At 43.5% G+C, this 27010-nt stretch overlaps 2 protein-coding genes across 2 annotated transcripts; one reads left to right on the top strand and one right to left on the bottom strand.

The window, feature by feature from the left end:
* Window positions 1-9161: 9161 nt before the first annotated feature.
* Window positions 9162-14088, bottom strand: srfbp1 (serum response factor binding protein 1). The gene is made up of 3 exons (XM_029745517.1): window positions 13984-14088; window positions 12366-12818; window positions 9162-10644 (listed from the first exon to the last, which is right to left on the bottom strand). The coding sequence occupies exons 2-3, from the start codon at window positions 12816-12818 to the stop codon at window positions 9262-9264; spliced, it is 1836 nt and encodes a 611-aa protein (XP_029601377.1). The 5' UTR covers window positions 13984-14088; the 3' UTR covers window positions 9162-9261.
* Window positions 14089-14106: 18 nt separating this feature from the next.
* Window positions 14107-26196, top strand: LOC115184939 (macoilin-1). Its single transcript, XM_029745516.1, has 11 exons — window positions 14107-14353; window positions 15593-15734; window positions 15857-15983; window positions 16324-16447; window positions 18858-19036; window positions 19190-19742; window positions 20287-20445; window positions 20737-20910; window positions 22007-22127; window positions 22736-22910; window positions 23163-26196. Exons 1-11 carry the CDS (start codon window positions 14274-14276, stop codon window positions 23363-23365), a joined length of 2037 nt encoding a protein of 678 aa, XP_029601376.1. The 5' UTR covers window positions 14107-14273; the 3' UTR covers window positions 23366-26196.
* The last annotated feature ends 814 nt before the right edge of the window (window positions 26197-27010 follow it).

The following is a 27010-nucleotide window of genomic DNA, read 5'->3' as shown; positions in this document are numbered from 1 at the left end:
GGGCCCTCCCGCGAAACTCGTATTTCCCGGGAATGTTTTAAACCACATTTACATATACACTGCTATTGGTTAGCGTAGTAGCATACTCCACCTATACGTAATTGCGTCAGCGTGTCTGACCAATTGGGTGAGGATTTTCGACATATAAAGCAGTGTCCTGTGTTTACTTGGGGTGATTAGATTCATCTGTCTGGGCGCCCAGGTAGGCGTGCTTTGCACCTGGTGGAAATTGATTGCATTCGTTTAGGAACCGGGTTGAGTTCCGGGTGTGAGCCAGGTTACCCGTTCAAAGCCCACGGCGAAATTGGCTCAAAACAAAAGTGGCTTAATTAAGCACCTGGAGTAATGAGTAAGATTCTGTGTTTTCACATGTAAACATGATTGTTTTTGACAATAACGTTTTACTTGCCTTTCCAAATGAATATTGGTTAGCAAATTCTAACATATTTTATGGAAAATAGCTTTTGTAAGTTTCTGGATGATGTACCATGCTACCTTGTTGACAACATGACCGAGCAGCGCAAGATTACTGTGCGATTGGAGAATGGCACTCCTCCCTCACCGCTTTTGCCCGTTCTAGTCACAGGCCATGACTGGTGCCCTGCGGCTCAGCATAATCGAATCCGCCCCTTGTTTTTACTTAATGTCAAAATCAATCATGTAAGGTAAGCACCCTAAATACATAACTGGTAACACCAACAACCATTATTCACACACAACTGGATATGTTTTGGAATAACCAGTTTTGATTCAAGTGGGCGGCAGGTAGACTGACGGTTACAGCATTGCAAAAGTTCTGGGACATTGTAAAGTCCATGGAGAATAAGAACACCTCCTCCCAACTGCCCACTGCACTGAGGATAGGAAACTCTGTCACCACCGATAAGCCCACTATAATTGAGAATTTCAATAAGCATTTTTCTATGGCTGGCCATGCTTTCCACCTAACCACCCCTACTGCATTCAACAGCACTGCACCCCCCACAGCTACTCGCCCAAGCCTCCCCCATTTCTCCTTCTCCCAAATCCATTCAGCTGATGTTCTGAAAGAGCTGCAAAATCTGGACCCCTACAAATCAGCTGGGCTTGACAATCTGGACCCTTTCTTTCTAAAATTATTTGCCGAAATTATTGCAACCCCTATTACTAGCCTGTTCAACCTCTCTTTCGTGTCATCTGAGATTCCCATAGATTGGAAAGCAGCTGCTGTCATCCCCCTCTTCAAAGGAGGTGACACTCTTGACCCAAATTGCTACAGACCTATATCCATCCTACCCTGCCTTTCTAAGGTCTTCGAAAGCCAAGTCAACAAACAGATTACAGACTATTTCGAATCTCACCGCACCCTCTCCGCTATGCAATCTGGTTTCAGAGCTGGTCATGGGTGCACCTCAGCCACGCTCAAGGTCCTAAACGACATCGTAACCGCCATCGATAAGAAACATTCTGTGCTGCCGTATTCATTGACCTGGCCAAAGCTTTTGACTCTGTTAATCACCACATCCTCATCGGCAGACTCAGTAGCCTTGGTTTCTCAAACGATTGCGTCGCCTGGTTCACCAACTACTTCTCTGACAGAGTTCAGTGTGTCAAATCGGAGGGCCTACTGTCTGGACCTCTGGCAGTCTCTATGGGGGTACCACAGGGTTCAATTCTTGGGCCAACTCTTTTCTCTGTATACATAAATTATGTCGCTCTTGCTGCTGGTGAATCTCTGATCCACCTCTACGCAGACGACACCATTCTGTATACTTCTGGCCCTTCTTTGGACACTGTGTTAACAACCCTCCAGACGAGCTTTAATGCCATTCAACTCTCCTTCCGTGGTCTCCAACTGCTCCTAAACACAAGTAAAACTAAATGCATGCTCTTCAACCGATCGCTGCCTGCACCTGCCCGCCCGTCCAGCATAACTTCTCTGGACGGTTCTAACTTAGAATTTGTGGACAACTACAAATACCTAGGTGTCTGGTTAGACTGTAAACTCTCCTTCCAGACTCACATCAATCATCTCCAATCCAAAGTGAAATCTAGAATTGGCTTCCTATTTCGCAACAAAGCATCCTTCACTCATACTGCCAAACATACCCTCGTAAAACTGACCATCCTACCAATCCTCGACTTCAGTGATGTCATTTACAAAATAGCCTCCAATACCCTACTCAACAAGCTGGATGCAGTCTATCACAGTGCCATCCGTTTTGTCACCAAAGCCCCATATACTACCCACCACTGCGACCTGTACGCTCTTGTTGGCTGGCCTTCGCTTCATAATCGTCGCCAAACACATTGGCTCCAGGTCATCTACAAGACCCTGCTAGGTAAAGTCCCTCCTTATCTCCGCTCACTGGTCACCATAGCAGCACCCACCTGTAGCACGCGCTCCAGCAGGTATATCTCTCTGGTCACCCCTAAAGCCAACTCCTCCTTTGGTCGTCTCTCCTTCCAGTTCTCTGCTGCCAATGACTGGAACGAACTACAAAAATCTATGAAACTGGAAACACTTATCTCCCTCACTAGCTTTAAGCACCAGCTGTCAGAGCAGCTCACAGATCACTGCACCTGTACATAGCCCATCTATAATTTAGCCCAAACTACTACCTCTTCCCCTACTGTATTTATTTATTTTATTTATTTTGCTCCTTTGCACCATATTATTTAGATTTGACCTCTGAACTTTCTTCAAACTACAAATCTACCATTCCAGTGTTTTTCTTGCTATACTTTATTTACTTTCCCACCATGGCATTTTTTTGCCTTTACCTCCCTTATCTCACATCATTTGCTCACATTGTATATAGTCTTAATTTTTTCTACTGCATCATTGATTGTATGTTGTTTTATTCCATGTGTAACTCTGTGTTGTTGTATGTTGTCGAACTGCTTTGCTTTATCTTGGCCAGGTCGCAATTGTAAATGAGAACTTGTTCTCAACTTGCCTACCTGGTTAAATAAAGGTGAAATAAAATAAATAAAAACAATTGGGCCAGTAACCGAAAGGTACTAAGCAGACAAATGGAAATGTTTTTAAGATGGTGCTTACATATGGAAATGTTTTAAAGATGGTGCTTACATATGGAAATGTTTTTAAGATGGTGCTTACATATGGAAATGTTTTTAAGATGGTGCTTACATATGGAAATGTTTTAAAGATGGTGCTTACATATGGAAATGTTTTAAGGATGGTCATACCATGGATCATTTCGCTATTTAATTTAGAATTGTAGGACCCCTTCAGGTATAATTTATTTTGTATTATTTTATAAAATATTGAATTTGGCCTTTACTACTGTAGCCCATAGAAACACATTGAATAACATATTCATAAATGGCAAATAAATAAAAAAAGGAACAAGGTTTTAAAGTGTCTGTCCTATATCTAGGAGATATAAGAAAGCTCATGAAATATTTGTGTTTTTGGTCACATATTTAACCCTTTATTTTTTCAGTGGCACAAATCTACCTCCATACTGCCATTCGTTTGTATGGGTTACCTTCAGATGAGTCCCATGACACTTGTCCAAAACAGAGAACACCATAGATGGGTCATAATAGTTTTTTAGGCGAAACAGTTCGGACGCTACAGACGTTTTCGTGAGAAGACCGATTTTTGGGATGACTCGTGGTCTAAACAGTGCTGTAGCTTGGCAACCTTCCACCGCAGATGCGAAAAGGCCGATATAGGCATATGCGGTTAATTGAGAAGCAGCCAATGCAAAAAAAAACTGAAATATCTAGCTTAAACTGACGAATCCTCTACAGGTTACTGTACGGTGTGAGGGGTTCTCATCCTCTACAGGTTACTGTACGGTGTTAGAGGTTCTCATCCTCTACAGGTTACTGTACGGTGTTAGAGGTACTCATCCTCTACAGGTTACTGTACGGTGTTAGAGGTACTCATCCTCTACAGGTTACTGTACGGTGTTAGAGGTTCTCATCCTCTACAGGTTACTGTACGGTGTTAGAGGTTCTCATCCTCTACAGGTTACTGTACGGTGTTAGAGGTACTCATCCTCTACAGGTTACTGTACGGTGTTAGAGGTTCTCATCCTCTACAGGTTACTGTACGGTGTTAGAGGTACTCATCCTCTACAGGTTACTGTACGGTGTTAGAGGTTCTCATCCTCTACAGGTTACTGTACGGTGTTAGAGGTTCCCTCATCCTCTACAGGTTACTGTACGGTGTTAGAGGTTCTCATCCTCTACAGGTTACTGTACGGTGTTAGAGGTTCTCATCCTCTACAGGTTACTGTACGGTGTTAGAGGTACTCATCCTCTACAGGTTACTGTACGGTGTTAGAGGTTCTCATCCTCTACAGGTTACTGTACGGTGTTAGAGGTTCCCTCATCCTCTACAGGTTACTGTACGGTGTTAGAGGTTCTCATCCTCTACAGGTTACTGTACGGTGTTAGAGGTTCTCATCCTCTACAGGTTACTGTACGGTGTTAGAGGTTCTCATCCTCTACAGGTTACTGTACGGTGTTAGAGGTACTCATCCTCTACAGGTTACTGTACGGGGTTAGAGGTTCCCTCATCCTCTACAGGTTACTGTATGGTGTTAGAGGTTCCCTCATCCTCTACAGGTTACTGTACGGTGTTAGAGGTTCCCTCATCCTCTACAGGTTACTGTACGGTGTTAGAGGTACTCATCCTCTACAGGTTACTGTACGGTGTTAGAGGTTCTCATCCTCTACAGGTTACTGTACGGTGTTAGAGGTTCCCTCATCCTCTACAGGTTACTGTACGGTGTTAGAGGTTCCCTCATCCTCTACAGGTTACTGTACGGTGTTAGAGGTTCCCTCATCCTCTACAGGTTACTGTACGGTGTTAGAGGTTCTCATCCTCTACAGGTTACTGTACGGTGTTAGAGGTTCCCTCATCCTCTACAGGTTACTGTACGGTGTTAGAGGTTCCCTCATCCTCTACAGGTTACTGTACGGTGTTAGAGGTTCTCATCCTCTACAGGTTACAGTACGGTGTTAGAGGTTCCCTCATCCTCTACAGGTTACTGTACGGTGTTAGAGGTACTCATCCTCTACAGGTTACTGTACGGTGTTAGAGGTTCCCTCATCCTCTACAGGTTACTGTACGGTGTTAGAGGTTCCCTCATCCTCTACAGGTTACTGTACGGTGTTAGAGGTTCTCATCCTCTACAGGTTACTGTACGGTGTTAGAGGTTCTCATCCTCTACAGGTTACTGTACGGTGTTAGAGGTACTCATCCTCTACAGGTTACTGTACGGTGTTAGAGGTTCTCATCCTCTACAGGTTACTGTACGGTGTTAGAGGTACTTAACTGGGTTGATGGACCTGCAAAACATGCATTAGGTTTTGTGTGTGTTTCCTGTGTGTGTGTGTGTGTGTGTGTGTGTGTGTGTGTGTGTGTGTGTGTGTGTGTGTGTGTGTGACAGAGCCAAGGTGATTTGGAGTAGTCCATCCTGAGACCACCGAACCAGGTATTCCTCTTCTGTTCCCATGGAGACCCGGGCTTGATTACAACCTGTTACAAAGGTGTCAACATTTTGTGGCTGATCTTTCAGTGGTGGAGTGGATGAACGTGTAGAAGACCTGACTGGGCCCAGCACCCCACGGTATGGCTCGTTATATTAAAGACCTGACTGGGCCCAGCACCCCACGGTATGGCTCGTTATATTAAAGACCTGACTGGGCCCAGCACACCACAGTATGGCTCGTTATATTAAACACCTGACTGGGCCCAGCACACCACAGTATGGCTCGTTATATTAAACACCTGACTGGGCCCAGCACCCCACGGTATGGCTCGTTATATTAAAGACCTGACTGGGCCCAGCACCCCACGGTATGGCTCGTTATATTAAAGACCTGACTGGGCCCAGCACACCACGGTATGGCTCGTTATATTAAAGACCTTACTGGGCCCAGCATTCCACAGTATGGCTCGTTATATTGTTATATTAAAGACCTGACTGGGCCCAGCACCCCACGGTATGGCTCGTTATATTAAAGACCTGACTGGGCCCAGCACCCCACGGTATGGCTCGTTATATTAAAGACCTGACTGGGCCCAGCACACCACGGTATGGCTCGTTATATTAAAGACCTTACTGGGCCCAGCATTCCACAGTATGGCTCGTTATATTGTTATATTGAAGACCTGACTGGGCCCAGCACCCCACGGTATGGCTCGTTATATTAAAGACCTGAATGGGCCCAGCACACCACGGTATGGCTCGTTATATTAAAGACCTGACTGGGCCCAGCACACCACGGTATGGCTCGTTATATTGTTGTATTGAAGACCTGACTGGGACCTAACTTCCCCCTGGTTGTCACTAGTTACCACAGCCACAAAGTCCTAATTATGGCTAAACCCTGTCCATTTCCATAATTTTATGTTAAACCCAACCCTAACGAATGAAGGCCAAGTTTGATGTGTTAGTCTACCAGACCTTCTGTGCATTTGGGCGGAAGTGTCTTAACACCATCCTTCAGCACGTCACCCTTTATAAAGCACATGTTTATATCATATTCCACATAGTGGTTTATGTCACATGAAAATGCAATTGTGTTTGTTATCCGTAGCTTATACCTGCCCATACTATAACCTGACCAACACCAAACCTTTCGCCCACACAGCGCTATACACGTGGTCTGCGGTTATGAGGCCGGTTCGATGTACTGCCAAATTCTCTAAAATGACATTGAAGGCTGCTTATGGTAGAGAAACAGCTCTGTCGGACATTCCTGCAGTCAACATGCCAATTGCATGCTCCTTTAAAACTTGAGACATCTGTGGAATTGTGTTGTGTGACAAAACTGCACATTTTAGAATTGGCTTTTATTGTCCCCAGCACAAGCTGCACCTGTGTAATGATCATGCCGTTTAATCAGCTTCTTGATATGCCACACCTGTCAGGTGGATGGATTATATTGGCAAAGGAGAAATGCTCAATAACAGGGATGTAAACAAATACACTACCATTCAAAAGTTTGGGGTCACTTTTTTGAAAGAAAAACACATTTTTTTGTCCATTAAAATAACATCAAAATGATAAGAAATGCAGTGCAAATATTAATGCTGTAAATGACTATTGTAGCTGGAAACGGCTGATTTTTAATGGACTATTTACATAGGCGTTCAGACGCCCATTATCAGCAACCATCACTCCTGTGTTCCAATGGCACGTTGTGTTAGCTAATCCAAGTTGATCATTTTAAAAGGCTAATTGATCATTAGAAAACCCTTTTGCAATTATGTTAGCACAGCTGAAAACTGTTGTTCTGATTTAAAGCAATAAAACTGGCCTTCTTTAGGCTTGTTGAGTATCTGGAGCATCAGCATTTGTGGGTTCGATTACAGGCTCAAAATGGCCAGAAACATAACTTTGTTCTGAGAAATGAAGTATATTCCATGCGAGAAACTGCCAAGAAACCGAAGATCACAGTACACAAGACTGTGTACTACTCCCTTCATAGAACAGTGCACTGGCTCTAACCATAATAGAAAGAGGAGTGGGAGGCCCCGGTGCACAACTGAGCAAGAGGACAAGTACATTAGTGTCTAGTTTGAGAAATAGACACCTCACAAGTCCTCAACAGGCAGCTTCATTAAATAGTACCCTTAAAACACCAGTCTCAACGTCAACAGTGAAGAGGCGACTCAGGGATGCTGGCCTTCTAGTCAGAGTTCCTCTGTCCAGTGTCTGTGTTCTTTTGCCCATCTTAATCTTTTATTTTTATTGGCCAGTCTGAGATATGGCATTTTCTTTGCCTAGAAGGCCAGCATCCTGGAGTCACCACTTCACTGTTATCCCTACTGCCACTGATCTGGCGGACTCACTAAACACAAACGCTTTGTTTGTAAATTATTTCTGAGTGTTGGAGTGTGCCCCTGGCTATTCGTGAATTCAAATAACAGGACAATCGTGCTGTCTGGTTTGCTTAATATAAGGAATGTGAAATGACTTATACTTTTACTTTTGATAGCAATTAAACTTACTTTTGATACCTAAGTATATTTAAAATCAAATACTCAAATACTATTTTACTGGGTGACTTTCACTTGAGTCATTTTCTATTAAGGGTATCTTTACTTTTACTCAAGTATGACAATTGTGTACTTTTCCACTACTGGCTAATAAATGTACTGAGTCAGAGCAAACATAGCTAGCTAATACAGGTTGATGCCATCGCTGGTGTAGGTCTACATTTTTAATTTAACCTTTATTTAACTGTTTGGGCCTAAATCAGCATGTTTGTGCAAAAGTATCTTCTAAATCAGAGAGGAATGGGCAAAGAATGAGTGTTAGCGACATGAAGTAAGATAAACATTTAGTGGCACTCCAGTCTCCTTTTCACCTCATTTAATACCTGGTTTAATTAACAAAATGTACAAGTGTGTGTGTGTGTGTGGGGGGGCTTTCCTCTTTTCTATTGCGCCTTTATTGTTTCTCATGCAAAGGGGGAGACCAATGACATCCCCGCTTCCCCTCAAACCAACTCCTTGAAGTTTGCAGTTTTCTTAAAAAACGCTATTTTGCTGAAAACATGTTTTTTTTAACCCTTTAATGTGTGTACATTACTGTATTTCTGCTTAGGATATTGCTTTTCAACAGCAAAAGTTTAAAAATCACTGGAGGACGTCTTAAATGTAGCCAAAGATTACAAGGATCCACTCCTCTGGGAAACACTGACCAACACTTTGGTTCCTACCCTGTCAAAATAACGCCTCCATAGAGATCCTATTGGTAAGCTATTCTAATTCTCAATTCCATGAACACCTCCCTGCCTTTTTTATTCATTGTTATGTTAAACACTGTATTAAAGGTGCCCCTACTACCCACTGGGTATACACAGGTTGAATCAACATTGTTTCCATGTTATTTTAATAAAATTACATTTTACCAATGCGGAATAGACGTTGAATTGACATCTGTGCCGTTGGTACATTCTAACAATATAATAAGAATAATCATATTTTCATGATTCCAAGTGTTTTTATCTAAATCGCAAGTCAAAATCGCAATTGGAATATTTGTTTAAGAATAAGGCCTAGATTTTGTCAGATCAACTTTTGTTTAAAATATGATTGAACAGGATAAACCAATCAGAATGGAGAAAGCCTCATTGAAATAAATTTAGAAGGTATGTGTTTCCACCCTAGGGTCATGCACAACTCATAAAGCAAATGGAGAACTTTTATTATTTTAAAACATAAAATACTGTCAAATACCATCAAAAATATTGTGATACATTTTGGCCATATCGCCCAGCCTTAGCTCAATCATCAAATTTGATCTTCTTTCCCTGGAAGGCCACTACTACGGTCTGCTGCTCCTTCCTCTTCTTACTGGCCTCCCATGACGGGTGCAGGGCCTGTTGTGGTGGCTGAGATGAAGGGGTGGAGGAGAACCCTCTGCCTTCCCGTTGCCTCCCAAAGTCTCCCCTTCCCCTTCCAGGACCCCGAGACGGGCCATCATCTCCCCCTCTACCCCAGTTCTTGAAGTCCCCTCCCCTACCCCCTCCTTGGCCCATACCCCTGCCTCCGCCTCTACCCCTGCCTCCGCCTCTACCCCTGCCTCCGCCTCTACCACCTCTGGAACCAGACAGACTGGAGCAGAAGACAGACTTCCCCTTGGAGTTCAGTCTGGCCTCTAGCTCATCCAGTTCAGTCTGGTGTGGGTTTAAGCTCTCCAGTGGTTCCAGCAGTGGGTTTTTCCCCAGTTCGCTGCTCTTCCCTTCCCCTCCACCTGGTGGCGCTGTAGCCGTGTCACTCTTCTTTTTGAACTTGGTGACTTTCCCCAGGAAGAAATCGTCGTTGTCGCTCTCATCCGACTGGGAGGACTGCTTACGGAAACGCTCCTCCGTGCTGTCGTCAAAATACTCCTTCTCCTCGTCGTCCGAAGACTCCAAGTCGCTCTCCTCTTCCTCATCATCATCAGAATCCTCTTCTTCATCATCCTGCTTGTTTTTAACATCCTTATTTTGAGGTTTAGTGACTTTCTGGGGTTTGGGGTCTTGAGTCTTCTGAGTGGCTGGAGTGTCCTTTGTGAGTTTCTGGACGACTTGCTTCTGTGGCGTGTTTTTCATGGTTACTATGTTCTTTGTAGGTACTACTTGTGGGGCCTCTATTGTGAATGGAGTGGATGAGTCCATCAGAGTCTTATCGGCCTCTGACATCTCCTTGGGCTGAGGGTCAGCTACTGTATTCTCTAGGGCCGATTCTTTATTCTCTATCGTGGAAATGTCTTCTTCTGTAACCCTGACAGTCTTATCAACAGGTTGCTTTTCTATAACAGCTGGTTCGTCAACCGTTAGACTCTGGCTCTCCGCGGGTGTTCCATCTTCCTCCTCATCCATCTCTTCTTCATTTCCCTTCTCTTCCTCCTCTTCAACTTCCACCCCCCAATCACTGTCCTTCGGCTGCTCGATCACCTCTACCACCTTTATAGGCTGTTTTTTAACCGTTCCCGTCTTGTCTTCTTTCTCTACTGTCATCCTCTCATCCTTGAAGGCTTTAATGGCAGCTTTGATGGTGTCTATCTTCTTGCTGAACTGGGGGTGAGTGGCGATACGGGCTATAGCTCGGTCAGAAATGGTGGCCTTTGGGTTCTTACAGGCAAACTCAAAACTCAGGTTCTTCTGGAGGGCAGCCTTGGTCACCTAGAAATAATAAACAACAATTATTATGATCTGGTTTTGGGAATGTTTAAGTTAATTTGCAATGGTTTGGGACTGAAACCTGAATATTCACTGCAGTATTCAACTTCCAAGCAAGTAAAAAATATATACACTGCTCAAAAAAATAAAGGGAACACTTAAACAACACAATGTAACTCCAAGTCAATCACACTTCTGTGAAATCAAACTGTCCACTTAGGAAGCAACACTGATTGACAATACATTTCACATGCTGTTGTGCAAATGGAATAGACAACAGGTGGAAATTATAGGCAATTAGCAAGACACCCCCAATAAAGGAGTGGTTCTGCAGGTGGTGACCACAGACCACTTCTCAGTTCCTATGCTTCCTGGCTTATGTTTTGGTCACTTTTGAATGCTGGCGGTGCTTTCACTCTAGTGGTAGCATGAGACGGAGTCTACAACCCACACAAGTGGCTCAGGTAGTGCAGCTCATCCAGGATGGCACATCAATGCGAGCAGTGGCAAGAAGGTTTGCTGTGTCTGTCAGCGTAGTGTCCAGAGCATGGAGGCGCTACCAGGAGACAGGCCAGTACATCAAGAGACGTGGAGGAGGCCGTAGGAGGGCAACAACCCAGCAGCAGGACCGCTACCTCCGCCTTTGTGCAAGGAGGAGCAGGAGGAGCACTGCCAGTGCCCTGCAAAATGACCTCCAGCAGGCCACAAATGTGCATGCGTCTGCTCAAACGGTCAGAAACAGACTCCATGAGGGTGGTATGAGGGCCCGACGTCCACAGGTGGGGGTTGTGCTTACAGCCCAACACTGTGCAGGACGTTTGGCATTTGCCAGAGAACACCAAGATTTGCAAATTCGCCACTGGCGCCCTGTGCTCTTCACAGATGAAAGCAGGTTCACACTGAGCACGTGACAGATGTGACAGAGTCTGGAGACGCCGTGGAGAACGTTCTGCTGCCTGCAACATCCTCCAGCATGACCGGTTTGGCGGTGGGTCAGTCATGGTGTGGGGTGGCATCATAATACACCTCCTGGCTGTGTAAGGGCTATTTGACCAAGAAGGAGAGTGATGGAGTGCTGCATCAGATGGCCTCCACAATCACCTGACCTCAACCCAATTGAGATGGTTTTGGATGAGTTGGACTGTAGAGTGAAGGAAAATCAGCCAACAAGTGCTCAGCATATGTGGGAACTCCTTCAAGACGGTTGGAAAAGCATTCCAGGTGAAGCTGGTTGAGAGAATGCCAAGAGTGTGCAAAGGTGTCATCAAGGCAAAGGGTGGCTACTTTGAAGAATCTAAAATATATTTTGTTTTACACTTTTTTGGTTACTACATGATTCCATATGTGTAATTTCATAGTTTTGATGTCTTCACTATTATTCTACAATGTAGAAAATAGTTTTAAAAAATAAAGAAAAATCCTTGAATGAGTACCGTAGGTGTCCTAAAACTTTTGATTGGTGCTTTATATCTGATATGTAATTGGTGAAGTACACTGCACTAAAGAGTTTGTACTTTTCTGATAAATGAATAGTTATCAGGATGTAGACTTTACTCAAAGTCAAAAAAACGTTTTACATGACATTGTATGAAAGGAACTCACTCACCAGCAATGTGTATCAGCATATATACAATGGCTTGGAAATTATACTACGCAGTATTCCAAATAAGGAAGTAATAATAACAATGATGTAGGTGAGATGTAATTGGGGAAGAAGCACCCACCGGATCAGGTTTGAATGTCTTCATCGCATGGATTTCTTCCAGCAGTCTGCCTATCCTCCTCCGGTTCCTCTCCAGATCTTCCTCCTTCCCTTTCCTTTTCTTCAGACCTGCTATCTGTCTAGTCAACTTCCTGATGACCAGCGCCCTGACCCTTTTCACCTCCTTCCTCATCCTCACCACCTCGTTGTTCAGGTTTAATGGAACTGGCTTACTGGGATCATCTGTTTTCTTCTTCCTTCTCGGAATCTCTGGTTTCTTCTTCTTTTTCTTCTTTTGAACCGCTGGAATATTGTCTTTCGTCGGAAGCCCTGTTTTCTTGTCTTTTATCAGAAGCACAGGCTTATTGTCATTTTTTGGGAGTTCTGACATTTTTTGTTTATTTGGATCCTCAGGGATTGCCTCTGTCTTCGGAACGTCTGGCATTGTCACTTGCTGTGCGTCGGTTGATGACATCTGTGGATGATACAGTTATGGGCAGAAGAGTGAGTGTGTGCAGAAAGGGATAAGCTAAATACATTGTTTTTTTCCCCATCTCTCTCAGTCTTTGGGTGATACCTGTGAATGGCATAGCGAGATCTAACTGAGGAACGCTCAACTCCATTGTCTTATAGGGGGAGTTGAGGTTTGACAACTCGCTTTGGGATTCTCAAACAACAACACTGTGTCACCATCAGTTGATTCTAAAAACAGTTACCTTTTTTTTCCTTTATTCTTACATTTCTTATTTAACTTGGCAAGAAGGTTAAGAACAAATTCTTATTTACAATGACGGCCTACCCCGGCCAACGCTGGGCCAATTGTGCGCCACCCTATGGGACTCCCAATCACGGCCGGGTGTGATACAGCCTGGAATCGAACCTGGGACTGTAGTGGTGCCTCTTACACTGAGATGCAGTGCCTTAGACCACTGCGCCACTCAGGAGCCCTAAACCCATGTTTGTCCTGTACAACTGCTGTCCTTCCGCAGGCACTGAAATTCATACTTTTAGAAAAAAACTTATTGATTACAACCATCTATTTTTTTCCTATTTTGTCTTGCTGTTACTTCTTACCTATTTACTACGTCAGATGGGATTCAACTGGCACATGCAAATTCGTGCTGAGTTGCGCAACACAAATGAGATGGTTGTATTCGACACGTTTTTATTACAAGTATGAATTTCAGGTAAACGCTTTCAGAATTGACACCTTTACAAGAATAAATTGATGGTGATTCAAGTGTTGTTGCTAGAAAATCCTGCAACCAGTTGTCAAACTCAACTCCGCCTCGATATAAAAGAGAACGGAATTGAGCGTTCCTCTGCTAAGGTAGAGCCACAACATTAGCTAGTATGTAACCATTCGCATACAGTATGAGTAAAGGTAAATGCAATGGTATAAAACCAGTTACCTTAACGGTACATTACAGTTATTACGGTGGCTAATTTCCCATCAACTGCTAACAGGGCTAGCTAACGAAAGTTAGCATATTTTCAAGCATGGCCAAAGAAGCAGCATGCTAGAGCATTTCTTAGGACTTTAACAATATATATATATCAGAGATGAAAGCTTTATTTTTTTATATAATACACTACAGTTATCACAGCGCAAATTTAAATGTAATCAAAATCACTCATACCGTCAAAGTATAAATTGGAGAAAGATTCAGTCTATACAAGAGGCAGCCATTTTTCTTTTTTACTACGTGGACGTGACATTGACGTAGTCACGCGTGCGTGCGTGCGTCGTGACGTTTGACGAAAAGGGGGAGGGCCCGCGATACAGTGTTTTTATTTTCTTGCTTTGTTTCACGTCCAGAAAATAACAGCAATGGTGGATATTTGAAGAAATGTCCATATCAGATCGTTCGCGTGACATTTTCGTAATAATTACCGGATTGATATCAGAGCCAAATCCACAGGAGGGAGGATGAAGCGGCGCAATGCGGATTGTAGCAAGCTCCGACGGCCGTTAAAACGGAACCGAATCACCGAGGGTATATATAGCAGGTACGAACGAAGAAAGGGGGCATGATCGTACAGTAATGGCGGCTGAGATATAGCAGACAAGACACTCAGCTGTCGTGTATAGTTGGCAGATGACCCACGATTTCGCGTTTACTATTCGTCTGTCGTGTTCCAATGTCTAATAGATTTGTTTCTGAACTTAAGTCCTAAGTTAGCTAACGTAGCGTTACTTAAATAGTAGTAATAGCAGCAGCTGCTAGTTAGCTCGGTAGCTATTCTGACAGTTCAAAGGATTTGTTCCAAAAATGTAAACAGCACTGACTGCGTTCACATTGACGACAGTCAAAAGGCATTGGAAAATGTGCTGAAATGCATACACATTATATGATTTCACGGTTAACTAGTGTCTACTTAGAACTAGCTGGCCATCTAACCCAAACATGAGAAAATTATATTGTACTGTCTGGTAGCCCTGTATTTCTAGCGATCCGAAGCTTGACGGTTCTTATACTTTTGACATTTCAGTGTATTGTCAGCAGCAAGCCTCCATTAATAACACCGCATGGGAAAAGCAGCTGTTGAAAGCCAATATGCCCTGACATGAACACAGGTTATACTCTTCAGTCTTCTGATAGTCCTATGCCACTGTCTGGCACTGTGTTAGGTTATACATTTCTGGCCTTGAATGTACGGTATGAACAAAGAGTAAAGCTTTGGACCAGAGCTAAGTATGAAGTGACTGAAAGCAGAACAAGTGCCCAACCATGAATGTATATCTAGTGGGGAATAAGTCTGGATTCATTACAAATCAAATTCAGTGGCAAATGCCTCTCTTTAAAACATTGGAAAACGTGTGGTCTTGTGGTTGCAGATGAACTCTAATTGTGACTGAAATCAGGATAAAGATGTTCCATCTATAAACACAGAATGACTGTGCTACTGATCATATATATCACAGGCAATTTTTGTCTAGCTCTGGTCCAGGGTGGTAGTGACACATATTAGTTAGTAGTGGAACACACATTAACACCTTGGACCAGAGCTAGTTTTCATCCGGCCTCTTTGTTTTGACTGTTTTGGTTTCCTCGCTCTCCTGTTGGTAGTGCTTCAAGAAATCTCACAATGTCTCTCTCTCTCTCTCTCTCTCTGTCTCTCTCTCTGTCTCTCTCTCTGTCTCTCTCTGTCTCTCTCTGTCTCTCTGTCTCTCTCTCTCTCTCTCTCTCTCTCTCTCTCTCTCTCTCTCTCTCTCTCTCTCTCTCTCTCTCTCTCTCTCTCTCTCAGTACCTTCCTGTATCTGAAGTTTCTGGTGGTTTGGGTGCTGGTGCTGCTGGCAGACTTTGTGTTGGAGTTCAGGTTTGAGTACCTGTGGCCCTTCTGGCTATTCATACGTAGTGTCTACGACTCCTTCAGATACCAGGGGCTGGTAAGTGTGTGTGTGTGTGTGTGTGAGAGAGAGCTTACTCGTGAGATTTTGACATGAAAGATGGCTGCACAATTGTATATTATTGCATACTGACTAAATTTCTCTCTCGCTCTCTCTCGCAGGCGTTCTCAGTGTTCTTTGTGTGTGTGGCGTTTACGTCTGACATCATCTGCCTCCTCTTTATCCCTGTCCAATGGCTGTTCTTCGCTGCCAGCACCTACGTCTGGGTCCAGTACGTCTGGCACACAGGTCAGTTAACATCAGCGCTCTCTGTCCCATATTTAGATTTGTCTTTCCCACAATGCATTGGCTTAATCCTGGGTGTCATGTGATTTTAATATGTTTATGTATACACAGTTATCAAATGTGTATGTACATTTTATGTATTCAGATATGCATGTACAAAATAAATGTCTATTTCTTTGTCTGTTTACACAGGCAGCCTCAGTTTTGATCTTTTTCCACTAATTGGTCTTTTGACAAATCAGATCATGCCAGTAATTGGGAAAAAGATCAGAATTGGTCTGTCTGTGTAAACAGGCTCTAACTCTCACACTGTCTCCCATCTGGGCCCTTCTCCCTTGCTCAGAGAGAGGAGTGTGTCTACCCACCGTATCGCTATGGATACTGTTTGTGTACATGGAAGCTGCCATCCGCTTCAAGGACCTGAAGAACTTCCATGTGGACCTGTGTCGTCCCTTCGCTGCTCACTGGTAACCTTGTCACCTGTTTTTTCTAACCCTACCTGGCCTACTACCTAGTTTATCACAGTACCACAGGACCAAGCACATTGTAGAAAAGGTCATCTACATTCTCAAAAGGTTTTAAAAAAAAATAATTTTGATTAATGCAACAATTGGACAATGGATATAGATACTCAAAACCTTATTTAATTTTTTTTTTTTTTTAAATCCATCAGATAATGACTTAATTATAGCACATAAAACTCTACCTATTCAGTGATTTATTTTATTATTATTAATTATTATTATTATTTTTTTATATATATAAATATAATAATTATTTTTTAATTTTATTTTTGAAATTCAGGTATTACATTTGTTAAATGTCACTTATTTTTCTTAGAATATACTCATATACACTTTCTTATTGTATTGGGTATTTTTTCTTAAAATAAAGAAAATTATATGTACCTCATTTGCATATATACACCGGCTGCACTTGCATACAGTGGGGAGAACAAGTATTTGATACACTGCCGATTTTGCAGGTTTTCCTACTTACAAAGCATGTTTTGGTCTGTAATTTTTATCATAGGTACACTTCAACTGTGAGAGACGGAATATAAAACAAAATTTGATCACCTACCAACCAGTAAGAATTCAGGCTTTCACAGACCTGTTAGTTTTTCTTTAAGAAGCCCCTTAAGGTGCAGGTAATGAGTGGAGAACAGGAGGGCTTCTTAAAAAAAAATTACAGGTCTGTGAGAGCCTGAATTCTTACTGGTTGGTAGGTGATCAAATACTTATGTCATGCAATAAAATGCAAATTAATTACTTAAAAACCATACAATGTGATTTTCTCGATTTTTGTTTTATATTCCGTCTCTCACAGTTGACATCTCTTTCCAAAATCATGGGCATAAATATATAGTTGGTCCCCCATGGAGTCTGCTAAAACAGCCTCCACTCTTCTGAGAAGGCTTTCCACTAGATGCTGGAACATTGCTGCTATAACAGCCTCCACTCTTCTGAGAAAGCTTTCCACTAGATGTTGGAACATTGCTGCGGAGACTTGCTTCCATTCAGCCATAACAGCATTAGTGTTAAGATTTCCCTTCACTGGAACTAAGGGGCTCGAACCATGAAAAACAGCCCAAGACCATTATTCCTCCTCCACCAAACTTTACAGTTGGCCCAGATTCGTCCTCTACCAGCATAATAACCAGAGACATGACTGTTAATGTGGTGACTCCTCTACCAGCATAATAACCAGAGACATGACTGTTAATGTGACTCTCTCCTCTACCAGCATAATAACCAGAGACATGACTGTTAATGTGACTCTCTCCTCTACCAGCATAATAACCAGAGACATGACTGTTAATGTGACTCTCTCCTCTACCAGCATAATAACCAGAGACATGACTGTTAATGTGGTGACTCCTCTACCAGCATAATAACCAGAGACATGACTGTTAATGTGACTCTCTCCTCTACCAGCATAATAACCAGAGACATGACTGTTAATGTGACTCTCTCCTCTACCAGCATAATAACCAGAGACATGACTGTTAATGTGACTCTCTCCTCTACCAGCATAATAACCAGAGACATGACTGTTAATGTGACTCTCTCCTCTACCAGCATAATAACCAGAGACATGACTGTTAATGTGACTCTCTCCTCTACCAGCATAATAACCAGAGACATGACTGTTAATGTGACTCTCTCCTCTACCAGCATAATAACCAGAGACATGACTGTTAATGTGACTCTCTCCTCTACCAGCATAATAACCAGAGACATGACTGTTAATGTGACTCTCTCCTCTACCAGCATAATAACCAGAGACATGACTGTTAATGTGACTCTCTCCTCTACCAGCATAATAACCAGAGACATGACTGTTAATGTGACTCTCTCCTTCGGACTGCTAGCTGGTGAAGCGTGATTCATCACTCCAGAGTCCACATTTCCGCGGTCGTAATATTAAATGGGGAAAAAATATCAGGCACAAGCAAGAGTATGAAAGAGTCGCAGGAGTAAAATGAAAGTAATCAATCCAGCGAGATTTAAGTGATAAGTGGATTTTGTATCCCTCAAACACAGGAAATATATGGTGGAAAAAGACAGATCCTCAGGTGGGCGGGACATGTGTGTTGCTACACCACATTGTAATTGCTTAGGCAATGGAGGTTTATCAACAAAAGGGAAACGATTCTTCTACGCTGCACACAAAGTAGAAATCTTTCATAATTTTATTTCTTCATTTTGCTATGACAACCATAATAAAAGTTTATTTGTGCTGACTCTTTTCTCCTTCCCCTCTCTGCCCTCCGTCCCTCCACTTCTCTGCCCTCCGTCCCTCCGTCTCTCTGCCCTCCGTCTCTCTCCCCTCCGTCCCTCCACTTCTCTGCCCTCGTCCCTCTCCCTCTGTCAGTATTGGCTACCCGGTGGTGACTTTGGGCTTTGGCTTTAAGAGCTACGTCAGCTACAAGATGAGACTGAGGAAACAGAAAGAGGTGCAGAAGGAGAATGAGTTCTACATGCAGCTCCTACAGCAAGCTCTGCCCCCAGAGCAACAGATGCTACAGAGACAGGAGAGAGAGGCAGAGGAGGGTGAGAGAGAGCATGCAGTGTACACACACACACACACACACCTCACTTTGCCCAGAGCAACAGATGCTCCGCCAACAATTGGAAGGTGATAGACAAACACACACTGTTGTAATCTTACCTGACCTCTTCCTAACCTTGCTTCTTCCTCTCTAGCGGTCATGGCTAAAGGTGTGTCGTCAGATGTGGACCCTACCCCGCCGGTTTCCCAAAATGGGTCAACTCCCGGCAAGAAGACTCCCGTTAACGCTTCTGTTCCCTTACCGGAACTGGAGTACCGGGAGAAAGGGAGAGACGGGAACAGCAAGGAGCGGGAGGGCAAACAACAACAGCAACACACAATAGGAATCAACAACAACAACAGTATCCTCCACACACTGGACTCCACGTTACAGGAGACAGAGTATATGGAGAACATGGGGGGGAAGAGACTGAACAACGACCTCGGTGGAGGAGAGAACACACACACTCCCAAAGAGGAGGTGGGGGGAACAGGGGGAGGAGGGGGAGGAGGGAAGAACTACAAAAACGCCACCAACTCCTCCCCTCGGAATCACAGCGCCACCAATGGGACCGTGCCGTCGTCTGGCTCGTCCAATAAGAACGAGAAAAAGACAAAGTCTGCGGGGAAAGGAGGAGCCAATCAGAAGGATCCCGTGGAGAACTGTATTCCCACTAATCAACTGGGCAAGCCTGACGCTCTCGTGCGGTAAGAGACACGCACACGCACGCGCACGCACACGCACAGACACACACGCACACGCATACACACACACACACACACACACACACACACACACACACACACACACACACACACACACACACACATACCCATAGCCAACGTACACCCACATGCATATAGACAGGCTGGTTTCATACTCACCTCGGTGGCCTTTCGGGCCGACTACGATGCAGTCGGACTTCTCACAGCAACCAGTGGTTTTGTGTGTGTGTGTGGTCATCAACTACGTCCGTGCATCAGATTTCATACGATGTGCGTAGCTGTTATGTTAAACACCATGTGAAAGTACGATGTAGTCTACCTGAAACATAGCCCTTGTCCTGTCTCTGTCTCTCTCTCTCTCTCTCTGTCTCTCTCTGTCTCTCTCTGTCTCTCTCTGTCTCTCTCTCTGTCTCTCTCTCTGTCTCTCTCTCTGTCTCTCTCTCTGTCTCTCTCTGTCTCTCTCTCTGTCTCTCTCTCTGTCTCTCTCTCTGTCTCTCTGTCTCTCTGTCTCTCTCTCTCTCTCTAGGTTGGAGCAGGATGTGAAACGGCTGAAGGCGGACCTGCAGGCCAGCCGTCAGTTGGAGTCAGATTTACGTTCTCACCTCTCCTCGCTGACCAGCCAGGACAGGAGTCTGCGCTCAGAGCTGGGCCAGCTGCGACAAGACAACGAGATGCTGCAGAACAAGTAACAACACACACACACTCACTCAAGGCCTGGGACAAAGCCAAGGTTCTCAGATTATTGGCACGGTGTAGAGTATAACATCACTCATCTTGATCACATAAAGAGGTGTTTTATTTTGGATGCAAGGTGATCTGTAGATCAGAAATTGTGGTTCTAGATTCCCCTCCAACATGCAGATTCATTCTGACTTAGAAACTCAGGGACCAAACTTTTTGGCTGTTTTTGTGTGTACATCTCTAACCGTGTGTGTGTGTGTGTGTGTGTGTGTGTGTGTGTGTGTGTGCTCCACAGTGCTGACCAGGCCAAGCAAAAGGACAAGCAGATCGTCTCCCAGCTAGAGAAGAGGCTGAAGGCAGAGCAGGAGGCCCGGGCGCTGGCGGAGAAACAGCTGGCAGACGAGAGGAAGAGGAAGAAGGTGGAGGAAGCCACCGCAGCCAGGGCTGTAGCGCTAGCCGCAGCCTCCAGGTAAACACACACACACCAGGGTTTCCGTTAGCCGGTAATAGCCGGGCTTTTGTCCAATACATTTTTTTGTTGTTGTTGAAAAGCCGATAAATAAAATTGGTGCCGGCCAATTGACCAGAAGATGAAGAAACAATCCCAGTGTGAAATAATGTTTTTTAGCCTCTTCATTGGTGGAAATACCAGTCGATGGAAATAGATTTGACTGGTCATGCTTATCGGTCTATAGGTTCATTTGCATAATTAAGTGGAATTAAATTGGTGCATGTGTACAGTATATTTGTTATGTATCTTATTTATTATACGCCTACAACATACACAGATACAGAACCTTTGAGTAGAAAATCTGTCAAGACAGGCAACAGCTGCTGCAGCATCCCAAAACGGCAACGGAAGACGGGCTTCATCAGCGCGTCCCACATCACTTTGCAATGAGCTGGAGGCAGTATGTTGAAAACATATACGGAATTGTTTGAAACCTGAACGTTTTAAAACTTTATGGGGCATGTCTTGCTTTGCTTCAAAGTAGCCTATTATATCTCCTCTCGACATCTTTCTAACTGATATTTTCATCTCTGTCACATGCCCTTTTGACGACAGTGGTTTCCCGCTAATTGCGTTATGGAACGAACATTCACAAATAGCCTACTGCCTTGTGGGGCGTCGCTGCGCTTATAATGTGAAGAAATAATCATTTTTCAACATTTTAAGCTAAATGTTCTTATCTGTTGCATTAGACACATTGCTTTTTAATGTTTTTTTATGTAGCCTTGGCCTACTGGTTGTATGAATTTGGGATCTATCGTCCCACAACTGTCCCAGAGTCAGTTTGGAATCGGCTTATTTCTTTCTTGACAAGCTGACCAATATAATAGGTTGGCTAAACGTTTCTACTATAGTAGATTGACATAGGCTGGTGATTTTGCTGTTTCGTTAGTCGTGTTGTTGGCTGAGGAAAAGGAAATATGGACAGTTATTCTAACATGTTCAAAGAGCACATCTGAAGACCGCACTTCGCTGCATGTTTCTGTTAATATTAATGTCCATTAAAATGTTAGCGTTAAATGTGGAAAACCCTGACTCTGTGGATCTCTGTCAGGGGTGAGTGTACTGACTCCCTGCGTGGGCGGATCAGAGAGTTGGAGACGGAGTGTAAGAAACTCAGCATCGACATGAAACTCAAAGAAGAACACATTAGAGAGCTGGAGGGGAAATGCCAGGTGAGTCCATCCTTCAATCTTAGATATTTATCCTTTCTGTGAACTCACTGTCTCATAAAGGATGTATCAGGAGAACCTAAGCAAGGTGCTGCTGATTCCTTTACTGGGACATGGCTGAAAACATTATATTCCTTCTCTAAATTGAAGATTTTTTTCAATTTGAGTTATTTTACTCTGAGCCAGAGAGACTCACATATTCGTACTTTTTCGTACTGGGCCCCCTGTGAGAATGGAACCCACAACCCTGGTGTTGTAAGTGGCTACTTACTGGGCCACACTGGATCCCTTATGAGGAGTTAGTTTGTGGTTTCAGATGTTCATGTAGCTCAGTTGGTAGAGCATGGTGTTTGCAACGCCAGGGTTGTGGGTTCGATTCCCACAGGGGGCCAGCACAGGAAAAAAAAAATGTATGCATTCACTACTGTGAGTCGCTCTGGATAAGAGCGTCTGCTAAATGACTAAAATGTAAAAAAATGTAAAATGTGTTGTCTTCTCTCTCTCTCCTCCCTCCCCCCTCTTCTCTCTCTCTCCTCCCTCCTCCTCTTCTCTCTCTTCTCCCCCCCACCTCTTCTCTCTCTCCTCTCTCTCCCTCCCCTTTCTCTCTCTAGGAGCTGCGTAAGTACAAGGAGAATGAGAAGGACATGGAGGTGGTAATGTCGGCGCTGTCGGCCATGCAGGATAAAACCCAGCACCTGGAGAACAGCCTGTCTGCTGAGACCAGGATCAAACTAGACCTCTTCTCTGCCCTGGGGGACGCCAAGAGACAGCTGGAGATCGCACAAGGTACAGTTCCCTTACCTTACCCACTACCGCAGTACTACAGCGACCGGCTTCTAGCTGAGCCATTGTGTTCATAGACTCTAGGATCAAACTCTGAAAGCTGGATTGCAGAAGATTCACTAACATTACCTTGCGGTTTCATCTACCATTATTCACATGCTGCTTGACCCAGAGATGTCAGCAACATGAAGAGAATGGCACCAAAGTGAGAAGCCATCTGGTCATCTAACCCTCCTCCTCCCCCTCCCCTCCCAGGTCAGATCCACCAGAGAGACCAGGAGATAGCAGAGTTGAAGCAGAAGATAGCTGAAGTGATGGCGGTGATGCCCAGTATCTCCTACAGCAACGACAGCAGCAGCCTCAGCCCTGTTACCCCACACTACTCCTCCAAGTTCATGGACAATAGTCCCTCTTCTCTTGATCCCAATGCATCTGTCTACCAGCCACTCAAAAAGTGACAGTAGCACACACATTAATACACACTAACACACTTACTCACAAGGCAGCATACATAGTCCCATACACACATTTTCATACATACAAAGAAAAACACTTTCGATCATGTTTTTTTTTTTTCAGTTGTGTTTTGGGAAACCGATAGGAAATGTTCTCGGAGGTGTCTAGTACAAGCCTCTCGAAATGGGACACTCACACCCAGAGACCCAATGGGTCATGGGTTTGTTCCCATGGCGACGCTTTGTTTTTCTTTCTGTTTATGGAACAGATGGAGAGGTTGTTGTGTAAAACGACAATAGGGAAGATGTTGACGTTTTTTAGGGATTGAGCCATTCTGATTTAACTGGTAACGAGAGACATAAAAGGGACATCAGATTAACAAGGACTTTGTCCAAAATAACACCCTATTCCCTATATTGACCCGGGCTCAGTGGGAGTTTTCTGAGGGGAGATGGAGGCAGATGAGGACTGGCTGGTTAGTTGATATGAATGTTTAGAAAGACTCATTGTATTGCTCAGTCACTCTTTCAGTCAGTCAGTGATTCACGCTCGCTCGTTCTCTCTTCTCCCTCCGTTCTAGTTCAGGTTTTTGACTTTGTGTATTGCCAAACTTCTCTTGGGTTTTAAATGAGACAACTTGAAACATTTGAATTGTTAAAATGGTACCTTCTGTGAGTTTGATTATGAATGTAAAGTACTTTTGTTCATGTTTTTGGTATTATCGCCCTAAATTGCGATTTTAGTTTTTTAAAGCGACACATTTCAGTTTAGTTATGATGACAATGGTAATATCATCATAACTAAATGTACAGATTGTCAATTTGTACATTACTCCATTTTGAAAAGTGGAACTGACTCCAAACAGCATCCGGGATTATCAATTAACTCAAACACTCCTGATTTGTGACGTTAACTCAAACACTCCGGTCAAGAAATACATAAATCTCTCAAAATAGGATTGTCAATAAATATGACCTGGTACTGTCTAGAGGTTAAGCTATGTCATCTGTTTGCTGTTTAACGTACTTAAACCTGTCTCTCCTTTTGGACCAAATTACAATCTGTTGTTAGGCCGTATAACTAAAAACCTACTGGATTTAGTGATGTCTAGATAACTGGTATTTTACCTGTTGTCAATTTCACTGTGCCTTGCAATTCCTTTTTTTAAAGTAGTTAGTATAATGGGTTACTTTGTCCCTCCAGGCTGTCTCTCAATAACGTGAGCTTTCTGGCAAGTGGAAGCAACATATGGTGAAAGCTTATCCGGGCCTCTCACCTATCACGAAGGAAGGAAGCCAGTGTAGTGGATTGAGACGTCCCCCCCCACCCCTATCTCTCACCATCTCTCATGCAGGCCCCAGTCTCGCTTTTCTATTAGGCCCCGTTCACTGATACAACTCTGACCCCAAGTAAACAATGGATTTGGTTCATCCCATTTTGTATAGGGAGTAGGAACGACCCTGTCAGGGACAACAAAAATATTAACTATGTCTGGGGCCTAAAGTTTTACCTGGCCAGGCCAAGTGGTCAGTAGAACAAACACCAGGCCTTTATGTCCAATACTACGGTAGCCCAGAGTGGACATCTATCTGTTTACAACCAGGGTTGGGGTCAATTCCATTTCAATTTCAGTCAATTCAGGAAGTACACTGACATTCCAATTTACCTTCTTTTTAATAAGGGGGAAAATGTGGAATTGGAATTTGGTTAACTCTCTGAATTGAAATGGAATTGACCCCCGAACCCTGTTTACAACCATGTACATTATTACATAGCGATTTTTAAATGTTCTAGTATTTCAGTTCAAAGTGCCACGTTTTGGTGTTTTCTTAATACAGCTCCCTCTCCATTCGTTTAGATTGATGTATCTCAAGCTTGCTTTAGGTTTGGATCAAAGCATCAGAACATGGCTACACATTTGTTGTGTTCATGTAGTTTTATGTTGTTTTTTTGACATTCATTGAAAGCAAGTAAAGTAATTGGTTATATTTGACTCACTCACTGCACTATTATTGTATTTATTTATTTGTTGCAGCCATTTTTTTTCTCCTTTCCTCTTAAGTATTATGTTTTGGATTTCTCTCAATCTCTTTCTAGAATGATTGCAGATCTGTTTATGCTCATGCCAACTCCTTATGGAATTGTCACGCCCCCCCCCCCCCAAAAAAACATTTTGACAACTACATTGAGTTGGCAAAGAGCATTAACAGATCTGGGACCAGGCTAATCTCTTTCCGACAGGGATGATCGTGTGTCGTTTTGTATTTGGAAAGTTACACCCTGCCCACTGGGCACACACACCAGGTTGAATCAACGTTGTTTCCGCATCATTTCAATGAAATTACATTGAACCAACTGGAATAGACATTGATTTAACTGTGATCAGTTTGCCGTGTTTTCTGCTGTAGGGTGAAGTTGCCCCATAGACGCTGATCTTGGGTCAATTTGGCCATTTTCCCCCCACTATTGTTAAAATTCGGATTAAGGGGAGAGGAAGCTGACCCTGGGTCCTAGAGGGAACTCCATCCCGTAGCCGTGTTTTCTCATGTTTCCTACCTGGAAAGTATTGGTGTGGATCATAATAACGGACTTGTGACCTGTTTTTTAAATATGTTCTACATGTTTTTAGTGGGAAAGAAAATAAGTGTTTCGTTTCTCTGTTTTTGTTGTTCCACCATGTTGTTTTCTCTCAACGTGATGATGATGATGATGATGATGATGATGATGATGATATCGGCTGCGTCCAAACTCCTTTCACTTTGGGGACATCACCTGGAATTAAAAAACTATCTTGCAGGCGATGATGATAATGATGCAAGCTGTTTGAGAACAATCTGTGTTTTGTATTTCTTTCTCTCGTAGATATTCATATCCATAATTATGTTTATATGTACCAACTGTTTAGACTACTAATCTACCGGAGCAGTTTTTAGATCGTTGAAAAGGATGACACAGGATTTGAGACGGCGGGAAACTGAGGTTTTGTTTAAACTAGTGAGCCAGGTGAGGATAATACCACAGAGAGTGAGCCAGGTGAGGATAATACCACAGAGAGTGAGCCAGGTGAGGATAATACCACAGGTAGTGAGTCAGGTCAGGATAATACCACAGAGAGTGAGTCAGGTGAGGATAATACCACAGATAGTGAGTCAGGTGAGGATAATACCACAGATAGTTTGGATAATACCACAGATAGTGACCATGTGAGGATAATACCACAGATAGTTTGGATAATACCACAGATAGTGAGTCAGGTGAGGATAATACCACAGATAGTTTGGATAATACCACAGATAGTGAGCCAGGTGAGGATAATACCACAGATAGTGAACCAGGTGAGGATAATACCACAGATAGTGAGTCAGGTGAGGATAATACCACAGATAGTGAGCCAGGTGAGGATAATACCACAGATAGTGAGCCAGGTGAGGATAATACCACAGATAGTGAGCCAGGTGAGGATAATACCACAGATAGTGAGTCAGGTGAGGATAATACCACAGATAGTGAACCAGGTGAGGATAATACCACAGAGAGTGAGCCAGGTGAGGATAATACCACAGAGAGTGAGCCAGGTGAGGATAATACCACAGAGAGTGAGCCAGGTGAGGATAATACCACAGATAGTTTTGATAATACCACAGATA

Source organism: Salmo trutta, unplaced genomic scaffold, assembly GCF_901001165.1.
Source record: "Salmo trutta unplaced genomic scaffold, fSalTru1.1, whole genome shotgun sequence".
In the NCBI taxonomy this organism is placed as follows: domain Eukaryota; kingdom Metazoa; phylum Chordata; class Actinopteri; order Salmoniformes; family Salmonidae; genus Salmo; species Salmo trutta.
This window is presented reverse-complemented; position numbering and strand designations above follow the sequence as displayed.